Source organism: Puma concolor, chromosome C1 (assembly GCF_028749965.1).
Source record: "Puma concolor isolate L17-30 chromosome C1, mPumCon1.1.hap2, whole genome shotgun sequence".
NCBI classification, from domain to species: domain Eukaryota; kingdom Metazoa; phylum Chordata; class Mammalia; order Carnivora; family Felidae; genus Puma; species Puma concolor.
The window spans coordinates 196,234,831-196,261,294 of NC_141674.1; the positions used below are offsets into that span (position 1 = coordinate 196,234,831).

The 26,464-nt window shown below is 38.2% G+C and overlaps 1 protein-coding gene across 7 annotated transcripts in view; it reads left to right on the plus strand.

Annotated features, from left to right (window-relative positions):
• Positions 1-1,753: 1,753 nt before the first annotated feature.
• The window catches only part of UNC80 (unc-80 subunit of NALCN channel complex), a 228,938-nt gene continuing 204,227 nt past the window's right edge, over positions 1,754-26,464 (plus strand). For 6 of the 7 annotated variants that reach the window (XM_086719513.1, XM_086719516.1, XM_025933443.2 and 3 more), the window contains exons 1-7: positions 1,755-1,942; positions 2,907-2,955; positions 6,317-6,473; positions 7,383-7,684; positions 16,956-17,079; positions 20,946-21,019; positions 24,726-24,865. In XM_086719513.1, coding sequence (XP_086575639.1) covers positions 1,851-1,942; positions 2,907-2,955; positions 6,317-6,473; positions 7,383-7,684; positions 16,956-17,079; positions 20,946-21,019; positions 24,726-24,865 — 938 coding nt within the window. In that variant the 5' untranslated portion in view covers positions 1,755-1,850. Of the gene's footprint in view, positions 1,943-2,906; positions 2,956-6,316; positions 6,474-7,382; positions 7,685-16,955; positions 17,080-20,945; positions 21,020-24,725; positions 24,866-26,464 lie in introns of all 7 variants that reach the window. The other variant, XM_086719512.1, reaches the window with a different exon arrangement.

Consider the following 26,464-nt stretch of genomic DNA (forward strand, 5'->3'; position numbering starts at 1 on the left):
GAAAGAAAACTGTCTGGCTCATGATCTAAGCTCTTAACTACTGTTCTATTTTTTTTCCCCCAATTCCTGCTTGGTTATTGACTCTGACTAATTATACCTTTGCAGTATCATTCAAAATTATCTCCTTATTTCTAGCTCTGCTATCATGGCCTTGGTTCAGCATCCCATGAAGTACTTCTCTAATCTCCAGACTGGGGTTCCCATCTGCACCTTGCATTTATTTTAAATGACCTCTACATTCCAGGCATATCGATCACACTTAAATGGAAGCAAAATTTTTACTGCCCTACTTAAAGTCTTTCTTATCTAAACTTTGTAGCTTGCCATACAAAACCTTTCTCCATCCGATTTCTGCTCATATTTTCTGCCTTGTCCCTTTGTTTATAAGTGAATCTGTGTCATGTCTCCCAGGGTACCCTTTTCTTTATATGTCTATATTCCTTTCAATGCTGTGAGGGCCTTATGAGCAGGAATCCACATAGCATGATACTTGGCATATAAAATAAATTCAATAAATATACACTGAACAAGCTGTATTTAGAATTTATCTTTCCTTGTTTCAAAATTCCTATTAAAAGATTACTTCAAGATATTAAATATATACTTTAATTTTGTGACTGAAAATACCAATATATACCATATAATTCTCTCTCTATGGAATGAAGGCTCATGTAGTTAATTACATTGGAAATATTTCTAACTATTGAGATCAGGTCCTGGGGTCTAAGTCTCTATTTCATGCATTACACCAATATTTTGTTCAAAGAGGTGTGCAACCATATTTGTTTGTTTGCAGGTAGCTGGGCCCACAGCAATGATTTTCTACTCCAACTGCTTCATTTCACCCCACCCCCATTTGTTTTGCTGCTAGATAAAACATCTAACAGTAATCCATCTATTAACTATATAGACATCTGACTATAACAACTGAAGGAAAATGGCAGATATCAACGGGATGAACAGGATCACCCAAGTACACTAATGGACTGTAATAAACAGCATTTCCTAATAGCATGATTCAAATGTTCTTTCTCAAGTTACAATTAACTGATACAACTGTCTAGTTTGTGGATATTCCTGCTTTAGCAAAATGAGCAAGGTTAATTTCCTGTGGTTACCATTTTAAAATAATTTCTCACATCAGAAAACTTTCAAGCTTTCCCGGTCTTGCCAAGCTTAATCCCTTCCTTGTTTACACTCCTAATAATTTTCATGTGCTCTTTCTGCTAAAACCCAAGGGTGGACTCCTGACCTCCTTGCTTGAGGTGCGAATGATGCCAGTGTTAGTGACTGTTCTGCGGTTTCCGAAAGCTCCTCCTCCCCAGACCGTGAAAATTCTTTGGATGCTGAGGTTGGGAAGCAGGACAGGGGACACTCCTGGGGTGCAGCTCGGAGGGAAGGAAGCCGAATCCTGGGGCTTGAAGAGGCGCGAGGGGATCAGCGTGCAATGCGGAGCGTGGATCTTTTGGACCATCCCGCTGCCGTTCAACCTGTCCCCTGCTCTGCTCTCCCGCCGGGCTGTCCGGCGCGGGCCGCTGTCCACAGTGGGTGGTACTGAAAGCAAGGAGCGGGCGCGGGGGCGGCGAGGCGGACAGCTCCTCCGAGCGCCCCCCTCCTCGCTCCGCGGCTCCTCCAGCCCTCCCCTCCTCCCGCAGCCATGTTCCACGCGCGGGGAGGGGTGGGGGAAGGAGAGAGGGACGGGGGATCAGGGCGGAGAGAGCCGGCTCTGCCTCGGGGAAGGAGGGGATGAGAGTTGGGGAGAGCAGCGGGAGGAGGAGGAGGAGGAGGAGGCGGCGGCTAGCGAGGAGCCAGCGCTGGGTCCTGCAGTAGGACTCCCAGGAGCCACCATCATGGTGAAGAGGAAGAGCTCCGAAGGCCAGGAGCAGGACAGCGGCCGCGGCATCCCCCTGCCCATCCAGACCTTCCTGTGGCGGCAAACCAGGTGAGGGGCGCAGAGGGCGCGCCGCGGGCCGCCCTGGGCTGGGGGCGCTCCTGGGGCCGCCTGGGTCACCGCCACTGCCACTGCTGCCACTGCTGCTGAGGCCGCGCCACAGCCTGCAGCTCCCTCTCTGGGGCTGGAAAGCAAGCCCTCAGCACCTGCTTAAAAACACGCATTTTAAAAATATTTCCGTGAAGTTTGGCGACAAGCAGATTGGCAGTTGAATAAATATATACATTATTTAGAGGGTGGGAGGGCAGAAAGCCTAGGAAGAGGGGGCGGGGAACTAGGGAAGATAATTATGACTGGTTGTGCTCTTGCGTCCAATTGCCCCTCCATCTCCTGCTGTAATTCCAGGCCGGTGACCTGTTGTTTTTCCAGCTCCTGTTTGGCGAATATCTGCTGTGCCCACTTGTTAACCATTTTTGCTCGGATTCAGCCAATGTAGTCTTCCTGGTTCAAGACCCTGAGAAGGAGGATATTTTATAATTTTATTTTTCCTGGAAAGACCTGAAACCTATTCCAATAAACAGGAAACAAGATTTTCATTATTATTGTTATTAGTAGTAGTAGTATTATTATCAGTATTATTATTTTGGAAATGTACCAGATAACAAATTAGATTCTGGAAATCATAGCCCACAAACTGTGTTCATTTTTAGTTTTTAATATAATTATATACATGAGTAATACACCACTCCTGACCATTGGCAATTTAGAATCTGGTTAGGTAGAAGTCTTCAGAATAAGAGTGGATACAGAAAATGTGGAGAGCCACATCTCTTTCATATATGTAATTACACATGTGAAAGCAAATGTCGTCAGCTGTTCAACACCTGCTCATTAACAGGCTATAGGGAGGCATGAGATTTGAGTTTCATAGAACCATGTTTTATTCGTTGAAAAAAAATGTCATAAAGATGCTAATCATTTTTACTTATAACAAATATCTCTATTAATTTTTCAGTGCATTTTTGAGGCCTAAACTGGGGAAACAATATGAAGCCTCATGTGTGGTATGTGATATTCACCATTTAATGATTATTTCCATATTCTGTGTGGCAATTTCAACCCAAAGAAAAGCATTAAATTGTACTGACTATATAGATTCACTCACTATATTAATTCGCTCAGTAAATATTATTGAGCACCTACTATGTGCTAGGCATAGTTCCACATGACGGGACAGAGCAATAATCAAAACACAGAGTTTGCATTCTGGTGGGAGGAAGTCAAGCCACTGACAAATAAGTAAAATACATAATAAGCCCAGATAGTGATAAGCACTATGAGGAAAAATTAAGTAAGAAAGCAGACTGGAGGCAATGGCAGCTGGGGGAGGAGGTGGATTCCATGTATAGAGCAGTGGATAGGTAAGGTCACCTGCTAATGTGACTCTTAGACAAAGATGTGAAAAAAAAAAGGGGGGGGGAGGAATGAGTAAGGAGAGAACAGAAGGGAACAGTACATCTAAGGGACCTTAGCCCAGAGTGGATAGGGGTAGAGGAGGAGAAGAAAAGGTGGAGAGATTACAGAAAACCAGGTGGTGAAGGGCCTTGCAGGGCAAGTATAAGAAGTCCAATCCTTAACAAAATAGAGACTGTTCTAGTGGAAGCTAATGAGATGAGTACCTATGAACTACTCAAACAAAGTAATGTGCAATTCTGAACCTTTATGTCTTGTATGTTTGGTGTAAGTCTGAAAATAGATAATGTAAAATAATTATGAAAGTAATGCTACCAGTATTTATACTCTATAGAGTGCACTTGTCCTGAGATTCTAAGGGAATCCCGTATCTCTGAAATTTCCCACTTCACAAATTGAAAACAAAAGCCATGAAATCATGAAGCAAAAATCAAGTGAACTTTTCACGGGTTCCATTAAAATCTGGAGCTCAAGGGGCGCCTGGGTGGCGCAGTCGGTTAAGCGTCCGACTTCAGCCAGGTCACGATCTCGCGGTCCGTGAGTTCGAGCCCCGCGTCGGGCTCTGGGCTGATGGCTCGGAGCCTGGAGCCTGTTTCCGATTCTGTGTCTCCCTCTCTCTCTGCCCCTCCCCCGTTCATGCTCTGTCTCTCTCTGTCCCAAAAATAAATAAACGTTGAAAAAAAAAATAAAAATAAAATCTGGAGCTCAAATAAAGGTCTTCACATTTCATATATTAAAACCTAAAAGTGGAAACCTACCCATTTGGACATTGCCCTGAATATTTGCCAATGACTACATAGATGACTACATAGTAAGGAGTTCTGAAATGTGTTAGGGATTTTAGAATGATGAAATCCAGGGTGCTGAGTGGCTCTGTTGGTTAAGCATTTGGCTCTTGATTTCGACTCAGGTCACGATCTCACAGTTCATGAGATCAAGCCCCGCATCAGGCTCTGTGCTGACGGTGTGGAGCCTGCTTGGGGTTCTCTCTCTCCCTCTCTCTCTCTCTGCCCCTCCCTCACTCCCACTCTCTATCTCTCTCAAAAATAAATAAAAAAACATTTTTTTTTAAATGATGAAAGCCAACTAGAGAGTTAAACATACAGGTACACACACTCAAGTAGGAATTTGTTTTGTTGTATCACCTGCCCTTCAAAGTTGCCACAAGGATATTTTTAAAATATAAATTTCTAATAAGGACCTTTTAATGAAATTTGTTGTTGTACTTAGCTCAGGGTAGGGTAATTTGACACTTAAAAAACCTCTGGGCCAGGGCGCCTGGGTGGCTCAGTCGGTTGAGTGTCCGACTTCAGCTCAGGTCACGATCCCACGGTCCTTGAGTTGGAGCCCCGCGTCAGGCTCTGGGCTGATGGCCCAGAGCCTGGAGCCTGCTTCCGATTCTGTGTTTCCCTCTCTCTCTGCTCCTCCCCCGTTCATGCTCTGTCTCTCTCTGTCTCAAAAATAAATAAACGTTAAAAAAAAATTTAAAAAAAAATTAAAAAAAAAAAAAACACCTCTGGGCCTTCCATAGATCACGCTTACAATTTTACTATCTTAAAATAATCCTAACTTTTCCCTGTTCTTGGCAAAGATATGTCTGACATTTTTAATATAGTCATACAATATAAAATAACTAAGTCACGTAAATAAATAAAAGTATAAAAAACGATGTTCAGGGTTGAAAAAATAATAAAAAACTCATATTAGTAACATTTAAGAAGAAAGTAACATTAAGTACCCAGAGTGCTCTGCTATTATAAAATACAACTCATCCTCTAAAATGTTTTCAACAAGACTGCGTAAATTCTTTATAATCTTTTGATTCCCAACATACTCACCCTTTACTTAACGAATACTTAGATACCTCAGGGCTGAAGAATTTAAAAGCATTTGGATCTGTCTTTATTTAGCTTTTTTTAAAAAAGACGGTATCTCTTTTTTTACTCCTTATTTTCCTTTTTTAGTCAAAAAGTAATTAGGTTTCTTTGAAGAATCTCTCCATGAAGCTGTGTCTTTTTCTCTGGCATCCTAATAATATCAATAATACAGCTTGAATACTTGGAACTTGTATTATGATCACTCTCGAGCACACCTCCACAATTTTCTTGATCACTTGTGGCATGAAGCAGCAATCAGGTTCAGTTCATACAAGTCGAATATTTATTAAATTTATTTTAATATTTGGTAGCTCTACTTTCCTTAACGTCTTATAGTGATATCCTCCTCATCCAAACAACAAGCACAACAGAAACTGAGTAGGTCACATTTATTCTGGGATGTTTCACTTTCTGGAAGTATCCCTGGACAAGACAGAAGATTTAATAAATGAGCAAAGCTTATGGCATATTTCCCTTCTTTTTCTTCTCTCCCTCCCTTTCGTTGTTTATTCAACAGATATATTAAGTATTTTTACGATGACAGGCATTAGGTTAGGAATGTCTTGTGCCAGGTTGTCGCTAGGGACATGTAATAATTCAGGGGCCCCAAAATCAGATTTCTTGAAAGAACTGTAACTTAGTTAACGCTTGTTGAAAATTGACATAAATTCTGCCCTCAAAACGCTTTCAGAAAAGACATTTTACTTTGTTCTGCAGTTGTCACAGACCCTTTGGATGCCTCAGCAGCATTTTATAAAATATTACTTCTAAGAATTTCATGAGTTAAATGTGTTGTTGCACTTTTTTTTTTAAGAGGAAGCTTATTTTGGTGGGAAGAAAAATCATTTAATAATTCAAGTCATGTATTTTAAATCAAAAACCTAAAATGGGTAAAAAGAAATTCTCACGGAACCATTATATGTCAACATATACTATGAAATGCTGTGTGAGTGCACCCTCAAATATCTCATCCACCGATTTGCATCTTGTAGTACCTTGGTGTCCATTTTCTCACCAATCAGGATCTCTAATTCCTTATTTTACATGTTTTTTTCTTCTTTTTTGGTATCTACAGTCCTTTGAACGAGTGTTGGTAGAGAATAAACTGCATGGCCTTTCTCCAGCCCTCTCTGAAGCCATCCAGAGCATTTCCAGATGGGAGCTGGTACAAGCTGCTTTGCCTCACGTCCTCCACTGCACTGCAACCCTGCTTTCGAACAGGAACAAGTTAGGTTGGTTCTTCTGCATTGCTTCTTCACGGCCTCTGACCATCTACACTCATGGTAACAACGTTTACTGGGCACCTACTATTTTCCCAGGCCCTGTACACACGTGATCTCGTTAAATCCTCACAAAAGTCCCCTCCCATTGATACTACCGTGATCTCCATCTTACCAACAAAGAAACTGTCACCCTTGTCTTAAAATTTTTAATTATTTTCCAATATATGTGAATATATTTTCCTTTTAAACATTAGAAGATTATAGGGAAGCTAAAGACTATCACCCATCCAAGACGAGTTCCAATCAGATTTGTCTCCTTTACCCTCTCAACTCCCAAAGTGACCCCTTGCACTTTGTAGTACTGAGTGTATGTGCATGCGTGTGCGTAAAATTTCTTCCTCTTTTTTAGATTATTTTACAGATTGCTTTTCTAACATGGTAATATGTCCTAACATCCACCCCATGTTTGCATACATTCTCTACATGCTCTTTTCCATCCAGTTCTTTGCCCTAATTTAGGTTTCTGCTCAAATGTTACCTTTATAGAGGCATTTCTTGATCACACTGTCTAAAGTAGAGTAATCGTTATCTTCAGACCCTTCAGACCTGATGTTCTTAACCACTATGCTGCCTATTTGGGAAGATTATATATATATGACACATATATATATGACTGAAGACATGTGATATTCCTATGACAGTATATTATTCTGTAGGGATTTTAACCAGTTAGAAAGCCCCAAAACAAGAATGAACCCTTCCAGCAGTGGTTGTAAGAGGTACAGAGGAATGCCAGTGTCTCCCAGGAAATCAAGCCACAGAGCAAAGCAAGGATGTTCTTCCCAGACCCAAAGTGGATATCAATTGTTCTGGTGGCAGAGTTGGTCTTAACTCGGCTCTGTGGTTGTCCCCGTGCAGGCCACCAGGATAAGCTCGGTGTTGCTGAAACAAAGCTCCTTCACACCCTGCACTGGATGCTCCTGGAGGCCCCCCAGGACTGCAACAGTGAGCAGTTTGGGGGCACAGACCATGGCTCCAGCTGGGGTGGCAGCAGCAGTGCTTTCATCCACCAGGTAGAAAACCAGGGTTCCCCCGGGCAGCCTTGCCAAAGCAGCTCCAATGATGAAGAAGAGAACAACCGAAGGAAGATCTTCCAGAACTCCATGGCTACTGTGGAGCTCTTTGTGTTTCTGTTTGCTCCTCTGGTACACAGGATCAAGGTAAGCAGGGGCTAGTATGAGGCTGAGGGTGGATAGATGTGAGGTGGGCTTCAGATGATGCTTCCATATTTCCATATTTGGTTGACCAGGTCTTGATACGATCTCCTAGCAAGCCAAGACATGGAGAGCTTTATTTTTATATCAAACCACTGGACATTATTTCAAAAACACAATTCTTTGCATATCATTTATCTACTTAAAAATCTTCAGTGTTTCTCCTTCTGTCCCAAGATAATGTCCAAATATTAAACATGGCATATCAAGTCAAGCATGATCCAAAGCTTCAGTTTCTTTTTTAATTTGTCGTTTGCTAGTCCCTACTGGTATCGTCATGACCCAGCTCTGGGAGCCATTTCCTGAATATGCCCTTGCTGTTCACTCTGCTCTCTTTCCTTCCTCTGTTCTTCTCATGATTCCTCAAAGCTTAACTTCAGTGTTATCATTTCCATGAAGTTGTTCCTCTGAAACTCCCCTTGTAGATTTAGTCACTATCTCCTTTGTATTTCTCTACAGCACCTTGTAGCTATGTCTATTATAATGCAGATCTAGAGCAGAAGTTTTAAGTGTTTTATATACTGTGGATTTTTTGACAGTGTGATACAAGGTGAGAATTGCTTTTCAAAATATTTCTTAAAGCATAAAATACAAAACATAGGATTACATGGAAACCAATTGTATCAAAATACAATTATATACAAGTATCCCTTGGATCTGAAAAAGATTATCATTTGAAATTACTATGCCACCACTCTCTAGCTGTGTGATCTTGGTGATATTACTTAACGTCTCAGATCCTCCATTGCACACAGTTGTGGATATCTCTAACACAAGGTGAATATATGTGAAGACACAGTACGTTTCCAACACATGGAGAGAAATCAAGATCTATTTGTTATTTCTGTGGATGAATAAATTCCATCTGAGGGCTATGTTAAGAGTTAGGAAGAAAATAATATACTCAAATGTTCTTTAATAGAATATTAGGATCCTGATGAATGGGTGTTCCAAGTTGTGTGTGTGTGTGTGCGTGTGTGTGTGTATGTGTGTGTATATGTAGGTGATTGTGAGACCACTAACAATCACTATAAGGAGAATGCACTATAACGAGAATAGTGAGTCTTCACTCATTTTAGTTTTGGTTAAAATTCACTTTCACTTGACTCTGTCCAATTGCTGCTAGGAATAGAACTGAAATTACCTGTAACTTCCCAAACTGCTTTGCATGCACTGGCCACATTTCCCATGAAACATACTAAAAATTTTAAATGTTGTAAAATCAAATTAAATTGCTGCTTTAAAAACTTTGGCTTTCCATTTTAAAAAGTCTTTTATGATGGGTACATTTACTAAAAAGATTACTGTAACTGAGACCATCCCCTGGCCTATGGGGCCTGCAGGTCTAGGCCCCTGCCCACCTTCTCAGCCTCATCTCCCTCCATATCAATAGCCTTTTTCTCGTTCACTAACCTCTGAGCTCACTTGAGCTCACCCTCAAACTCATTCTTGCTTTCAAGTCCGGCACTGGTTTTTCCTTCTGTTGGAAACATTTACCCTCCCCTCATCCCCTAAATTTTCATATGGCCGTGACCTTCTTACCAATTCACTCACAACTCACATGTCATCACTTCAAAATGAATTTTCCTGCCTACCTTAGTGTCATTAGCACATGACTGTACTTTTTTTTTCCCTCTTAGTACTTATCAGTACCTGAAATTATTTTCTGTGGTTGTTTTCATGTTTCTTGCCCATCACCCTCCTAGAACAGAGTTCTTGAGCAAAGGGACACTGCCCATCCAGGTCACACTGTATTTCCAGTGTCTAAAAATGAGGTACCCAATAAATATTTAACAACTGACTCACTGAGTAGACCCAACTTATTATCAGAAGCTGATCCAGGTGCCAAGAGTAGCAATTATATGTAGGTACATAGTCCTTCAAATGGAGAAGACAGGAAAGAAGGCTTCTTGAAAAACTGATAGCCCATAGCGGTGACTATCTGTGGAGAAATAGCCCCTGGACTAAAAAATGTGCAAGTGTAGAAGTGACAGGAGTGGCTGTGATGTTATCTGAAGACAAGGCTGAGAGTCCAAGTCCAAGCCTGCATTTGAATCCAGTGCTTGTTGCTTGCTACCGTACGACTTTGAGCAATCGGCTTCTTGAAGCCTCCGTTTTCCCGAGTAAGAATAGTTTTATGGGGCCTCGTGATTAAACCTACGACAGTGCTCCACATTACACACGAAAAGGCATTAACACATGGTTAGTTGCTTTTAGTGCTCGGCATTTTCTTGCCATTAGTATTTTGTATTATTAGTAGGAAGGGAGCCAGATCCTCTTTCAGGGGAGACTTCCAGATAGTTTCTGACTCAAAACCCTCAAGTTTTACTTATGGCATGGAGTATTTATAAGAAAGTAATTGGAGCATTTATAAGGGAATGAGGCATATAAAACACTGTACAGCGATTAAATCGTAATAAACAATTATTATTAGCTGTCATTACTAGCATATTATTATTTCATCATTTTATTATTGCTATGAAGGAAATATTATTCCAGATGCTATAGGGAATAAAAAATATTAATAAGTCAATAAATTCTCCATAAGGCCTTTTTCTTCTGAGTGAGGTGTTTGCTTTTTAAAACATATTTAGGAAATGTACAGGCCCTGGATCAGGGTTTCCCAGCCTTGGCATTGTTAGCATTTGGTTCCAGGTAATTCTTTCTTGTAAGACATCATCCTGTGCAGTGTAGGATATCAGTAACACTTCTGGCCCCTAGTCACCAGATGCCAGTAGCACCTCCTCCCTCTGAGTTGCGGCAGCCACAAATGACTCCTTACATTGCCAAATGTCCCCAGTGGGTGCGCAGGGGGTGAGAATTGCCCCTGATTGAAAATCACTACATTAGGTCTTTCATTTCCCTGCTGGTTATCAGACCCTGTGTGTCCCTACTTTCCTAGCCATTGTGCACCCATGTGAACTGCTCCTCACCAGCACCATTAATGTCCCTTTTCCCTATCCTTCCTTTGCATTTGCCCTTCAAAATTCCAACCCCAGGTCATGACTAAAGTCCACTTTTTCTATCCCTGTCCCCAGATACCTGCATGCTCCTCTGGGGGAAAACCACACAACCATCTAGACTGTTGTTTCTACAAAGTTGTAGTCCCCAACCCCTGTGTGCTGCCCCATGTGTCAGTCCTTTTCTTGACTTTACTCCCTCAAGTAGCCAGTCAGCACTTATACAGTGTTGTAGGTTAAGGCTTTTATAGGACATGGTGCTGCAGGAAGTGGAGGAGGCTGAAATCCAATTGAGGTCACTTTCTAACTGGATTCACAGTTTTCTGGCTTGTCTCATAAAATCCAACTTCAACACTAAAGCAATCTATGTAGATCTGACCAAGTCACCGACATGCTTAAAATAATTTGTTAATTTCTTATCCTACAGCCAGTGAAACTCCAGCTCTTTAGTCTGGTAACTGGGCCCTCCATGACCTGCCTGTATACTTCTGTCTATGAGCTCCAACTGTTTGGAGTCTCCCCAAGAACATAACATGCTTTTTTCCAGGCCTATTCTCATCCTGGTCCTACACCCTAGAATGTTCTCATGCCCTTCTCTTCTGCCTAGAAAACTCCTACATATCCTTCACAATTTCATTTAAGATCCATCCCTCTCTTCCTCTATCATTATAATATTCTACACAGATTTTTATTGTTATTTTTAATTTATTATCATTATTTCTTTATGTGTCAATCTCTCCCATTAGATTCTCAATGGTTTGAGGGTGGGGAGTTATCACTGTACTCTGAATAGCTAACATAGTATCGCAATTTTGTAGGTATCTAATCAATATTTATTGAGTGCATTAATTCATTAATTAGCAAATAAATCTAATATAAATGGCTCATCCTTTTGTAAGACAGTGTATAATCAACTCAATGCACATTTTTCTATTATTTTAATTAAGTTTTCATTTAATTCTAGTATGGTTAACATACACTGTTACATAGGTTTCGGGTATACAATATAGTGATTCAACAATTCCATACATCACTCAATACTCATCACAACAAGTGCACTCCTTAATCCCCATCACCTATTTCACCTCTTCCCCCACCCACCTTCCCTCTGGTAACCATCAGTTTGTTCTCTACAGTTAAGAGTCGGTTTCTTGGTTTATCTCTCTCTCTCTCTTTTTTTTCCTTTGCTCATTTGTTTTGTTTCTTAAATTCCACATATGTGTGAAATCAGAGGTAATTTGTCTTTCTCTTACTTATTTCACTTAGCATTATATTCTCTGGCTCCATCCATGTCATAGCACATAGTAAGATTTTATTCTCTTTTATGGCTGAATAATATTCCACTGTATATATCACATCTTCTTTATCCCTTCATCTATTGATGGACACTTGGGCTGCTTCCATAACCTGGCTATTGCAAATTTGTAAATAATTCTGCAAAAATATAAGGGTGCATGTATCCCTTTGAATTAGTATTTTGTATTTTTTGGGTAAATACCCAGTAGTACAATTACTGGGTCATAGGGTAGTTCTATTTTTAACTTTTTAAGCAACCTCCATACGTTTTCCACAGCAGCTGCACCAGTTTGCATATTTACCAATAGTGTAAGAAGGTTCCTTTTCATCCACATCCTCTCCAACACTTATTTCTTATGCTTTTTATTTTAACCATTCTGGCAAGTGTGAAGTGACATCTCACTGTAGGTTTGATTTGCATTTCCCTGATGATTAGTGATGTTGAGCATCTTTTCATGTGTCTGTTGACCATCTGGATGTCTTTGGAGAAATGTCTGTTTATGTCTTCTGCCTACTTTTTAATTAGATTGCTTATTTTATAGGTGTTGAGTTTAATAAGTTCTTTATATATTTTGGATACTAACCCTTTATTGGATATGTTATTTGCAAATATCTTCTCCCATTCAGTAGGTGGCCTTTTAGTTTGTTGGTTGTTTCCTTCACTGTGTAGAAGCTTTTTATTTTGATGTAGTCCCAATAGTTTGTTTTTGCTTTTATTTCTCTTGCCTCAGGAGACATATCTAGAAAAATGTTGCTATGCCTGATGTCAGAGAAATTGCTGCTTGTGCTCTCTTCTAGGACTTTTAATGTTTCAGATCCTTAATCCATTTTGGTCATTAATCCATTTTGGGTTTATTTTTGAGTATATGTAAGAAAGTGGTCCAGTTTCATTCCTTTGCATGTAGCTCTCTAGTTTTCCCAATGCCATTTGTTGAAGAGACTGTCTTATTCTCATTGCATATTCTTTCCTCCTTTGTCAAAGATTAATTGACCATATAATTGCGGGTTTCTTTCTGGGTTTTCTATGCTGTTCCATTTATCTGTGTCTCTATTTTTGTGCCAGTTTGAATGCTATAGCTTTGTAGTATAACTTGAAGCCTGGAATTGCGATGCCTCCAGTTTTGTTTTTTCTTTTTCTTTTTCAATCTTTTCAAGGTTGCTTTGGCTATTCAGTGTCTTCTGTGGTCCCATACAAATTTTAGGGCCAATTTTGTTTGTTCCAGTTCTGTGAAAAATGCTATTGATATTTTGCAGAGATTGCATTAAATGTGTAGATTGCTTTGGGTAATATAGACATTTTAACAATATTTATTCTTCTAATCTGTAAGCATGGAATGTCTTTCCATTTTTTGGTATCATCTTCATTTTCTTTCATCAGTGTTTTATAGTTTTCAGGGTACAAGATTTTCACTTCTTTGCTTAAGTTTATTCCTAGATACTTTATTATTTTGGGTGCAATTGTAAATGAGATTATTATCTTAACTTATGTTTCTGTTGCTTCGTTACCAGTATATAGAAATGCAACAGATTTCTGTACATTGATTCTGTGATTTTAATTTATAACAGCCTCAAATATATTACATGAAACCAATAACCTAAAAATTCTGTCAAATATATTATTTTCAGCTAGATTTAATTTTATTAGTGAAAAATGCTGAGTATTTATTACAACTAAGGAATTTAAATGGGATGTCATGATCTGATCATATTCAATTATGCCTCCAATAAATATTTGTTTATTGGAGTGATAGGCACTCTTAAGAGTGCTTTATTCAGCAGTGGATAAAACAAAATCCAAGCCCTCAAGGAGGTTTTTATAAAATCTGTATGTGTGAAGTAAACAACTTTAAAATGAAATTTAAGATAAGAATAATTTTTCAACTCGATTTCTCTAAACTACCAGTAAGCATATTTAGAATAGTTTCATGCTATCATGGAACAGGCTTTCAGTGAAAGTAAGAAATGCATCTGAAATGTGGGGATATTGACTCTGCCAGTGTCTATGTCTTCTGTTTTTTCTAAGGACCTTACTAGACTACATGCCCACAGCTGTTTGAATGATACTGTCGTTTCCAGCTATCAACTTTCTGGCCATATGTGCATTCATAGCATTAGATGACCCACTAATGGGGACTCCAGAAGAAAAAATAGAGTCCCAGAATTTATGCATTCAGCCAATTTAAAAGGACTTACAAAGGAACATAGCAACATAAGAGGAGGCCACACATTTTGCAAGTGTTCAAGTCTGAAGAATGATTAGATTTAATTGGTGCTATTTTTGGAATGTAAACTATGCTCCATTAATCAACAAGTATGTATTGATGCTCAAGGAGAAATGTACAGAAGGAGATCTCAATGTGTCTCCATAAATATACAATCTAGTTGGAAATATATCAGATAAAATAATGACAGTAACTATCAGTGAGTGAATCAATTGAGACAATGTTAAAGGCCAGCGTTTCAGTATAAGAGGACTTACCTTCTGATGTAGTGTCCACTAGAGTTTTATTTGTGCCAAGATTACTTATGAGGAACATGGAAAAGGATGGAGTCCCAAAGGTATAAAAACCAGGTCAATTGAGATTTGACTTCCTGCATTTCTGGAGACAAAGCAGATAAGCTTTGCTCACGTTTAATCCCCTGGTTGCTGGATCTAACACCACACGTAATACTAGCTTCCCTTAACTTCAGACCCGCCTGTCAAGCTGCTCATTCAGTATCTCTAGTTGAATGTCTAACAGGTATCTCAAATTTAACATGTCTGAAACTAGGCTCCTGATATCCCCCAACCTGCTATTTCTTCATCTTGCCTATCTTTGTCAAAGCCAAAAATCTTTGACACCTATTTCTCTCACCTTCCACTTCCAGTCAGTTCTGTAGACTATATTTTCAAAATGTATCCAGAATCTACCATTCTAATTTTGCCCTCTACCAACACCCTCCTCTAATCATCTTCTACGTTTCCTAAACAGACTCTCTTTCCACCCTTACCCTTTCTCAAACAATTCTTAATAGCCTCAGTAATCGTATCAAACGTACATCCAGTAATGTCATACCACTACTGAGAACCCTCCAGTGGTTCCCCATCTTAGTAACTGCTGAAGCTCTTAGTATGACCTATCAGGCCCTGTATTATTGGGAACTCAATGACTTCTTTGACCTTATTTTCTTTTTCTTCTACTCTTCTGCCATTTACCTGACTCTAGACACAGAGTCTCCTGGCTGTTTCTCAACACACGAGGCATATTTAGGACCTTTGCACTTACTGATTCCTTCTCATGGAATGTTTTTTTCTGAAATTATCTACTTGGCAGTTCCTTCATTCCATTCAGATCCTTTTACTTAAAGCCGCTTTCACAATAAGGGCTTTCCCGGCCATGCTGTCTAAAATATCAACACCTTGCCTGACACATCCCTTTGCCTGCTTTTCTTCTCTTTTGCACCAGGAGAGCAGGAATTTTTGTATGCATTGTTCACTGTTCTAGCCCAGAACTTAGAATAGTAGCAGGTATGCAGTAGGTGGTCTACAAATATTTGTAGAATGAATATTGACTGAATTTGGCCAAGTGCTTTACATGTTTTCCTAATACCTCTATAGGGAGTTCTAGATGCTTTCCCATTGTGGGCACTGCTGTAGTGCCAGGATCCTAGTCTATAGCTTACAGAAGAGGCCTTTCTGTATCAATGTGTGGATTTCATCAACCTTTCTAGCTGAAGTTTCCTTTGACACTGAGCCACGGTGATTCACCATTTTCAGGATCACTTTCCTTTCATTTTATTTTATTTATTTATTTATTTATTTATTTATTTATTTATTTATTTATTTATTTTTTACAATTTCTTCCTACATCTTATCCTTCTAGATCATTGGTCTTCAACCATGGCTACACATGAAAGTCAGCTGAGAACTGAGTGATTCTAATTTAATTGGTCTGGGCAGGGGAGGAAGTGACACCTGGGCCTCCAAAGCTGCCTAGGTGATTATAATATGCAAGCTAGGGTTGCAAATCACTGCCCTAAGTGAATCTCTAGGTCTTGGTTGTGTTCATTAATCTGTGATAACATTCTCTGATTCCATCTCTATGTTTTTTTTGAGAGACTGGGTTGTTAATTTATTTTTTTAAAGTTTTTATTTTAATTCCAGTCAGTGGTTGAGTTGTTTAAGATGTAATCTCAGAATGTAATATATTTTTATTTACGTAATATGAGATTGCATTTTAAATGATGTAACGATGAAGCAGAAAATGTGCTCCCTGGAAGAGAGCTTAAGCTGTAGATAGACTGAATGAGTATGAGTTGTAAGGTCTGTGCAACTCAGCAAGTACTTACTGAGCTCCTATTGTGCACCTAGTTTCTAATACTGTATTAAGCACTGTGATGATGCCGGGTGCTATGGAAGAGGGAGGATATCTGATAGATCCCTGCCCTCAAGGGATTAAAGATTGTTGAGAAACAACATAACAAAACAATATACTAGAAGGGTCTAAATATATGTTCCTGGTTATATGAAATGCAAAAACAAGAGATGGATTGGAGAATTAACAAGTCAAAATAGCCAATATCTGAGAATATTGATTTAAGAGGGAAAGAGAAGGACAATTAAATACTTAAGAGGAATAACAATGATAACCACAAGAGATCTGCCGAGACTCTTAAAATAAACAAGCCTTGATCACTGCTAACACAAAACAGTAATTGTGTTTCATGCTTTGCCCAAAGCTGCATTTTAATTATTAATTTTGCCAAAAGCACACCACTGTGGTTTCCATAGTAATTGTGATGATAACAGGGCTATTGGTTTACCCTAGAAACACTCATCTGAGTGATGAAAGAAGGTCTAGAAGATCAACCCAACGTACCTTGACAATAATCTTGTGAATGATATTAATCATTGCAATGACTGGTCCTTTCAACCAGGTCTTACAAGCCAGTTATTGGACATAGATCTTCTCTTTCCCCAGGAATCAGACCTTACGTTCCGACTGGCCAGCGGGCTTGTTATATGGCAGCCCATGTGGGAGCACAGACAGCCCGAAGTCTCTGGCTTCACAGCACTGGTGAAACCCATCAGGAACATCATTACAGGTTCGTAACTTGGATGCCCAGTGGGATGGTCTTAGCAGACTCCCTCATATGCAGGAGTAAGGGTGATGAAATGATTTGCCCTTAAGGAACCAAGAGGAATGAGGTACCTGGATGGCTCAGTCCGTTAAGCAACTGACTCTAGATTTTGGCTGAGGCAATGATCTCACTGTTCATGAGTTTGAGCCCTGCATCAGGCTCTGGGCTGACAGCATGGAGCCTGCTTAGGATTCCCTCTTTCACTCTCTGTCTGCCCTTCCCCACTTCTCTCCCTCTCTCTCAAAATAAATAAATAAACATAAAACAAAACAAAACAAAAGAGCCCAAATGTCTATCAACTGATGAACGGATAAAGAAGATGTAGTGTGTGTGTGTGTGTGTGTGTGTGTGTGTGTGTGTGTAATGGAATATTATTTGGCGATCAAAAAGAATGAAATCTTGCCATTTGCAGCAATGTAGATGGAACTAGAGTGTATTATACTACGTGAAATAAGTCAGTCAGAGAAAGTCAAATATAGAATTTCACTCATATCTGGAATTTAAGATACAAAACAGATGAACATAAGGGAAGGAAAGCAAAACTAATATAAAAACAGAGAAGGAGATAAACCATAAGAAACTCTTAAATACAGAGAACAAACTGAGGGTTGCTGATGGGGTGTTGGGTGGGGGGATGGGGTAAAGGAGTGAAAGGCATTAAGGGGGACACTTGTTGGGATGAGCACTGGGTAGTGTAAGTGATGAGTCACTTCATTCTATTCCTGAAATTATTATTACACTATATGTTAACTAACTTGGATTTAAATTCTAAAAAGGGAAAGAAGAAAGAAAGAAAGAAAGAAAGAAAGAAAGAAAGAAAGAAAGAAAGAACAAAAGGAAGGAAGGAAGAAAGAAAGAAAGAAAGAAAGAAAGAAAGAAAGAAAGAAAGAAAGAAAGGAAGAAAACCAAGAGGAAGAAAATTTCTCTAGAAAGTTATTATGTAAATGCCCTGGGCACAGGGCTCATTTACATATGATGAGAAACTCTAAACCAGGGGCACATGCTACTGAGTTGTGTGGCTTTGGATAAGTCATTTAAACTTCTTATACTTCAGTTTCCTCATGTGTAAAACAAGAGTTAAAATATAATGTTGCTAGAACATTCAGGGTTGTTATGAAGAATAAGTGAATTAATTATATATAAAATTGCTTAGAAGAATGCCAGGCACATAGTAAGTAAATAAGCTATTATTATTATTATTATTATATCTTCATAATCATTATAGTAGACAGAGTCATAGATCCTTAACAATCTTACCTTAGTGCTTATTTGCTATCAAAGCATTTCACTACAGGAATTGTCTAATGAAATAACTTTATTGGTGAATTGTAGAAAGAGTAATAAATGATAGCTTGAAAAGTGCCTGGAAAGCTCAGGCTTCACTCCAGATGTATCACTTACTATGTATGTAACCTAACCTCTCTGAGTGTTTCTAGTTCTTTAAAATGGAGATAATAATACCACCTTATATGGCCTCATAGTGTGGAGTAAATAAGAATCCACATAAAGTACCCATTTTATAGTGAGTGCTTTATAAATTCAATCCTTCTATTCCCAACCAAAATTTTGGCATCAATAATAACATTTAGAAAGAGATAAATTGTGTGGTAAATATATAGAGAGAGGCATGATATATATATACATCATTTACTTACTTCCAAGGTTTTTCTACAAACAATGGAATATTACACATGTAAAAAAGCTTTGTAAGGGGAAGGAAGCCATAAACAAGTTTTTACATACTTTCCCCCTATCAAGTAACATACCTTTGCAAGGTACATAGTATGTTAAAGGATTTTCTGAACAAAAGATGGTAACATGCTTATAGTGACAAATCATGTTTGCTTATAGTAATTCACACAAAAGATACAATTTTTCATATAGTGAAAGTAGACTAATTCCAGAATTAATATGTGAACAATACATTAACTAGTGAAATAAATTATAAATTCAAGAGTAACAGTCTGTCATAACATTCAAATAGCAAGGACCTAAAGATGTCATAGCCAGAAGTGATCTACTTAGATTCCCTGGATAGAATGAGGTTAATTTCACAAAATTAAAACAATCTGAGAGTGAAGACAGATGTACAATATTAAAAAACTGAAAACAATAGAAATAAGACAAAGGAAAATAAAATATGCTACAGTAAAACAAAACTATTACTGAAAAAGCCATATCATTATGCTGATTAAGGATTTTTTTCGTATTTGTTAAGTCCTATCACTTTCCTTATGAATTAAGAGGTCACTTTACATTTAGGTCACTCTCTCTCTCTCTCATTAATACATAAACTATCATTTAACAGATGTATTAAAAACTGTTAGGAAATAGTGTCCCTCATGAATCACTGGGGCTGTTCACTCCAACATCCTTTTGCCTTGGGATGATATTCAAAGTGGGTTCTTTTCCCCTCTGCCTGATGCCCGTGGATGTGAAATGGTGCCCAGCAGCTGAGGTGAGATTAAACCCAGCTCAGACACGTGGCCAGAAGAAAAAGCAACGGCACGTGGGTAGATGACACTCCCTAGGTCTCTTGTTTTGTGACCTTGGTAAATCACTTTCTCGGCATCTGTTTTATTCACAATTCCAATACAGCATGGCCATCGTCACTTCCTACTGTTCCCAATCCTCAGGAAAAATGTAACTGATTTGACTTTTGCCATAAGGGAAGCTTAAGGTGTTCATAAAAGCACAACCTGGAGCCAGACAGCCTAGGCTGGAAACTTCATGTAAAGGCCAGATGATCTTGGGCAAGTTAAACTTCTTGTGCCTTAGTGTCTTTATCTGTAAAATGAATCTAATAATTTACCATATGCTATTATTGGGTTATTGTAAAGGTTAAATGAGTTGAGACAGTAGTTCCCCCCTTATCTGTGGTTTTACTTTCTGCAGTCTCAATTACCCATGGTCCAAAAACAGATGATTCGCTCCTCCTGACAAACCGTCAGAAGGTCAGTAGTAGCCTAACACTATGTCACAATGGCTACATCATTCACCTCACTTCATCTCCTCACGTAGGCATTTTACATCATCATAAGAAGGGTGAATATGGTACAATAAAGTACTTTAAAAGGGAAAGAGACCACATTTACATAACTTTTATGACAGTATATTGTTAGAATTGTTCTATTTTATTGTTAGTGATTGTTGTTAATCTCTTACTCTGTGTAATTTATAAATTAAACTTCATCATAGGTATGCATGTATAGGAAAAAACAGTATATGTAGGGTTCAGTAGTATCTGCAGTTTCAGGCATCCACTTGGAAAAGACCCCCTGCAGATAAGAGAGGAGCGCTGTATATGTAAAGTTCTTTAGTTTTTAAAAAATAAAAGAGAAAGAGAGCAGGGAGGGGCAGAGAGAGAGGGAGAGAGAGAATCCCAAGCAGGTTCTGCACCATCAGCACAGAGCCCAGTGCGGGGCTCAACCTCACAAACTATGAGGTTATGATCTGAGCCGAAATCAAGAGTTGGATGCTTAACTGACTGATCCCCCCAGTCACCCTTGTAAAGTGACTTAAAAAGAATGTGGCAGATATTTGGTACCATATAGATGTTAACCATTATTAAATTTAGTTTTGCCAACTTTTTAGCGCCAATAGCCTTTTGAGTCAGAGTGAATAGATGAAGAAATCTACATTGTTATGATAACCTAGCAATGCTAAGATTTTTTAATTGGTTATTTGATTTCTTTTATAATATATGCTACTAAATATCTTCTTTCAGAATGACAATGATATGTAAAAATTATTTTTTGAGAAATTATTGAATAAAATGAGCGTATTGTAATCTTATAAAATTTGTGATGATATTTCTTCCATCTTTGCAGCTAAGAGAAGCTCTCCTATCAACAGTCAAAGTCAAACCTGTGAATCACCAAATCAAGACACAAGCCATCAAGAGGTGAGTTTATTGTGATCCTAGGAAGAAATGAGGTGGTCGTTCCCTGGATGTGGTGTAGTGTGAAAGATAAGACATGAGTTCTAGAATAATACTACTTGGTTTCAGATCAAGCTCCTACTCCTGAATATAAAACTTTAAGAAGACTCAACTTTACTATCTGTCAAGTATGGAAAATAATTTTATGCACTTTCCCAGTGTGGGAAGGCTGAAACAAGACTGCATGACTGGTACTTTATCTTTGTGGCAAGTGTAATCAGCAGTGCTTTATCTCCATGCCTAGTGAATAATCAGTGGTGTTCTATCTCAATGGTTAAAGTGTAATTAGTAGTTCGTTGTCTCAATGGCTAGCATGTGACATTCAATAAATGTTAGTTATCATTATTCATCCCACATAAAGTATCAAAATCTTCTAATATTTTTTAGGCAATCATAATATAGGTAAGATAATGCTGCAGCAGGTGGGGAGGAGGGAGAAAGTAGAAAGGAGGCATAATGTATAGTCCTATCCCTTAAGTAATATAAAGTTTCATGAAAAATCAAGACGAATCCACATAAAAACAGAATATATGTAATAAAAAAAGACTATAATTCAGTGAAAAATTTTCAAGCATTCTTTGGTTTGGAAAAGAAAGAAATGAAGGCCGGGGTGGTTTGAAGCCACATAGCTATGACTACTGCCATTAGCTTAGTGTGGTTTTAGATGACCTGTCTTCATTTCCAGTCCAACATGTGCAAGATACAATTTGCTGCTTTCCATGAACATTGGATCCTCTTTCTAACTGATGCATTACTGTCAGCAGTGTCATCATCCTTTTTAGCCTCAAAACTGGAAATTTTGGAGTCCTATTATAGCTAATGTTTACTGAACTATTGCTAAATATAGACACTGTGATTTATATGCTCTATTTTATCTATTCTAATATATATATATATATATATATATATATATATATATATATATATATATACTTTTAACATACTTGAAATCAGATGTGTTTGATGATTGTTGACTTCTTAAAATCTCCCTGCCTAGTAATGGTACTAATATGGTTGTCATTCTTGTACAGCATGAATTTGTCATTTCTGGCATTTAAATTTGTAGAATTGGGATTAGTGGCTTAGAAAAATATGTCAGAGGGACTAGTGGAGCACTCGTTTAAGAAATAACATTTTTGACACAGAGGAAGTTACTCTATAGAAAGACATATATCAAAAACTCTGAGTGGAATTTTTTTACAATTTTTAATTAAAAAAATTTTTAATATAATCTATTGTCAAGTTAGATAACAAAAAAGTGTGTACCATGTGCTTTTGGTTTTGGGGGTAGATTCCCGTGGTTCATCGCTTACATACGACACCCACTGCTCATCCCAGCAAGTGCCCTCTGCAATGCCCATCACGCATTTTCCTCTCTCCCCCTTGAGTTGAAACTTAGAAATTCCAAGAATACCTACATCAATTTATTTCACTTATATCTTCCTTTTTACATATACACAGAATGGATGTATAATCAAAAGCTACACCTAAATAAGTCTAAGATAGTGCTTGTAATAAGTATATTAGAGAAAGTCCTCACTGGAAAGTGTCCTAGTTTAGCTAACGGAGTTTTTTTTTTCCTTCTTAATTGCACATAAAAAAATGGTGTATCTTATAACTGCTGACATCTTAGATACAACAAAATATATCTCCTGTGTTGTACTGCTTAGTCCTTTCAATTTGATTTCTTGCTGAGTCACGTCGTTTTATCTTGTAATGTGGCTCAGATGTGCTCTTTATTCTCTATGCCTGCCACTGCCCTCTAAATCCAGGTCCTCAAAACTAGATTGCAGCTGGAACCACCTAATTGGATTTTTCTACCTTTAGCCTCTCCTGCTTCACATAAATACCACTTAATAATGCCTGACTAATCTTCCTAATGCATCATTTATTTATTAACTTATTCCACAGAGGCTTATTATATGCAAGGTGCCATTCTTTCTTTCTTTATATCCTTGTTCCCTAGAAACCTCTAGTGGATTTTTTTTTTTTTCCCGTCACTTCAAGACCAAACTCCTCTCCCTGCTTCTCTGTGCCTTCTACCACCTGGAAGCATTTTTCTTAAGTGACTTTGTTTACACCTTCAGTTATTTAAGCCCTGCTTCCAATATACAGAGCATGCTTCTTTAGCCTCTGGGTCTTTGCTCAGATTGTTTCCTCTAAGTGGAATGTTATCTTTCCTCCTCATTGCCTGTCTACATTTTATCTTTCTTTTAAGGACCAATTAAGATTTCAGCTCCCCCATGAACTCCCGTCTAATTATTCTAAATCTGCACTGCCCAATATGGTAGCCACTAGGCCCATGTGGCTACTGAATACTTGAAATAAGGCTAGTCTGGGGGCACCTGGGTGGCTCAGTCGGTTAAGAGTCAGACTTCATCTCAGGTCATGATCTCACAGTTGGCGGGTTCGAGCCCCGGATTGGGCTCTGTGCTGACAGCTCAGAGCCTGGAGCCTGCTTCAGATTCTGAGTCTCCCTCTCTCTCTGCCCCTCCCCACTCATGCACTCGTTCTCTCTCTCTCTCTCTCTCTCTCTCTCTCTCTCTCTCTCAGAAATAAATAAACATTAAAAAAAAAAGAAATAAGGCTGGTCTGAACTGAGATGTATTGTAAGTATCAAACGTACAACTGAACTTTGACAACTTAGGAGGGAAAAAATGTAAACATCTTGATGATAATTTTTATAGCAATTACATGTTGAAGTGATAATTTGGGGTTACAGAGAATATATTGTTAAAATTAATCTCACCTGTTTCATTTTCTAATATTTCTAATCTTAGGTGTGTGTCTCATGTTTTGTAGCTTGTATTACATTTCTGTTGGACATGCTACTCTAATCTATATTCATTTGTCTTAAAATTTAACCATAAGTTCTTGATTTCAAGGTTCAGGTTTATGCAATACTTTTTATCTCTCAAATTGCCTAACATGAGGCACACATAGCATACTCATGCTCAGGGAGTTTTCGATCTAGTTCGGAAAACTTATTTTATGAAATTTTTAGCCGTATTGGTCCCTCTATGCATCATTACTGGACAGTGCTTTCTTATTTTACATATGAAGATGGAAATTATAAGGACTAAAGTACCATGATAAGCTGAGGGTCTTTACACTTGAGTGAAGAATTTCATCTGTAATACCTATGGAAAGATAATGTCATATTTCCTGAGCAGAGTTACATTTATTAGTTAAATGTAATTGAAACAAACTACTCTGTAAGAAAATGACAGAACTTGTGCATAACAAATCAGAAAAAAGATCATCGTATCCAATTGGAAAAATGTATCACATCTTCCTTTAATGAGTGACGGTACTATTCATTTCATCTCAGTATTGGCATATCTTTGATGAGTTTTTGGTTTATAACTCTTCCCCGGCAGCTACTGGATATAAACGTTAAAAAGAAAAGAATCAAGGGCAAAGTGAAATAACATATATGAAAGTACTCACCTGAATGCTTAAAATGGTATACATTGCTCTCTAGAAGTGTTTCCATTCCCTCTTAAATGAAGGCAAAATCCCTTGGTCTATGACATTGTAGTTAGCTGTGTTACAAAGAAAAATTTTCTATTTTAAAAAACAATGTATGTCATATGATAGCTAATTCTAAAGGATATACCTAAAGAAAAAATAAAAAGAAGAACTAATCTGCTATCTCCCCCTCCCGAAGGGATTCCAGGTGGTCTGTGAAACATTCCAGTCAGATCCCATCTCTCCCAAGGCCACCATTTCAGGCTGCCACCGTGGAAACTCCTTTGATGGAAGCCTGTCCTCCCAAACTTCCCAGGAAAGAGGCCCATCACATTCCAGGTACATGATTGCAATGTTCGGGACAAAAATATTTCCCTGGTCACTCAAAGTTAGGTATACATATTTAGCTACTTGCATGGTCTCTGTTCCTTAGAAAGTGTCAGTGCATGATATATGTATTCTTGGTCATAGTATAATTAGATTAATAATTCCAGAAATGTGCTATGAATGATTCTCATTTAAACAAACTTGGGTGGAAGTGGACAGACATCTGATAATGAGATGTCTGAATTAGATTATATTTTAAATATTTAAATGCAGAACCTCAAATTATGCTATCAAATACCATGCTGCAGGGATGTGACAAGATCCGCTAATTTAATGTGTAAAAATACTTTATCTGATCCTTGTATTAAAATGGATGCTTTTAAAGTATGCATAGAGAATTGAAAAGGCTGTTCTTTGTAAAGGCTACAACACCACCCTCCTTAGCTTGTGTGTGTGGTAAATTTGCTTAAAAATGCCTTCCCTTGAGACAAACATTAAGCCACTTCTTCCTGTTCTCCATTGAAATGGTGGAAGACTGAATTTATGAGGTTTGCTTTGAACCCAACTAGAAACCACACTTAACTGCCAGGAGTCCCTGAGACTGTGTATCTCTACACTCGAGCTTGACGTGTAATTTACCATAAAATTCACTTATTTGAAGTATACAATTTAATGACGTTTAGCAGATTTATAGAACTGTGCAGCTACTCCCAGAATCCAATTTCAGAACATTTTTATCACCCAAAAATATCCCTTATACCCATTTCAGTCTCTCCCAGATGATCGCGCTGCTCCAGATAATCACTTAATGTATCTTCTGTCTATATAGTTGAATTTAATGGAATTTTCAAATACATTGAGTTATACCATATATGATCTTCTACATCTGGCTTCTCTCACTTAGCATAATACTGTAGAGGTTTATCCACATTACAGCATGTACAAGTTGTTCCCTCCTTTTTACTGCTAAATAGTATTCTATGGTATGGATATATCACATTTGAGTTATGTACCAGTAGATGAATACTTGGGTTGTTTTGACTTTTTGTTTATTATGAATAATGTTGCTATGAACAGTTACATACAAGTTTTTGGGCAGGCATATGTTTTAAGTTCTGGTATCCTAAGTAGATACCTAGGTGTAAAATGGCTGGGTGGTATGGCAAATTTATGTTTAATTTTTTAAGAAACTGCCAAACTCTTTTCCAAAATGGCTGCACCATTTTACGTTCCCATCCGAAACGCATGAGGGATCATTGTTTCTCTATATCCTTGGCAGCACTGTCTCTTTTACTGTAGCCATCCTAGTGGGTGTAAAGTGAGATCTGATTGTGATTTTAGTTCATATTTTCCCTAATGACTAATTATGTGAAGGTGCTTATTAGCTATTTGAATATCTTTTGTGGTGAAATGTCTGTTCAACCCTCTTGCTCACATGTTAACTGGGTTGTTCATCTCCTTGTGATTGAATTGTAGGAGTTTTTTAATATATTCTGGATGAAAGTCCTTTTATCCATGGACTTATACACAAATATTTCCTTTCAGTTTTATCTTACTTTTCATTTGGTAATTTTTAAATGATCTACCTCCTTCTGGCACCAGAACCAGGCT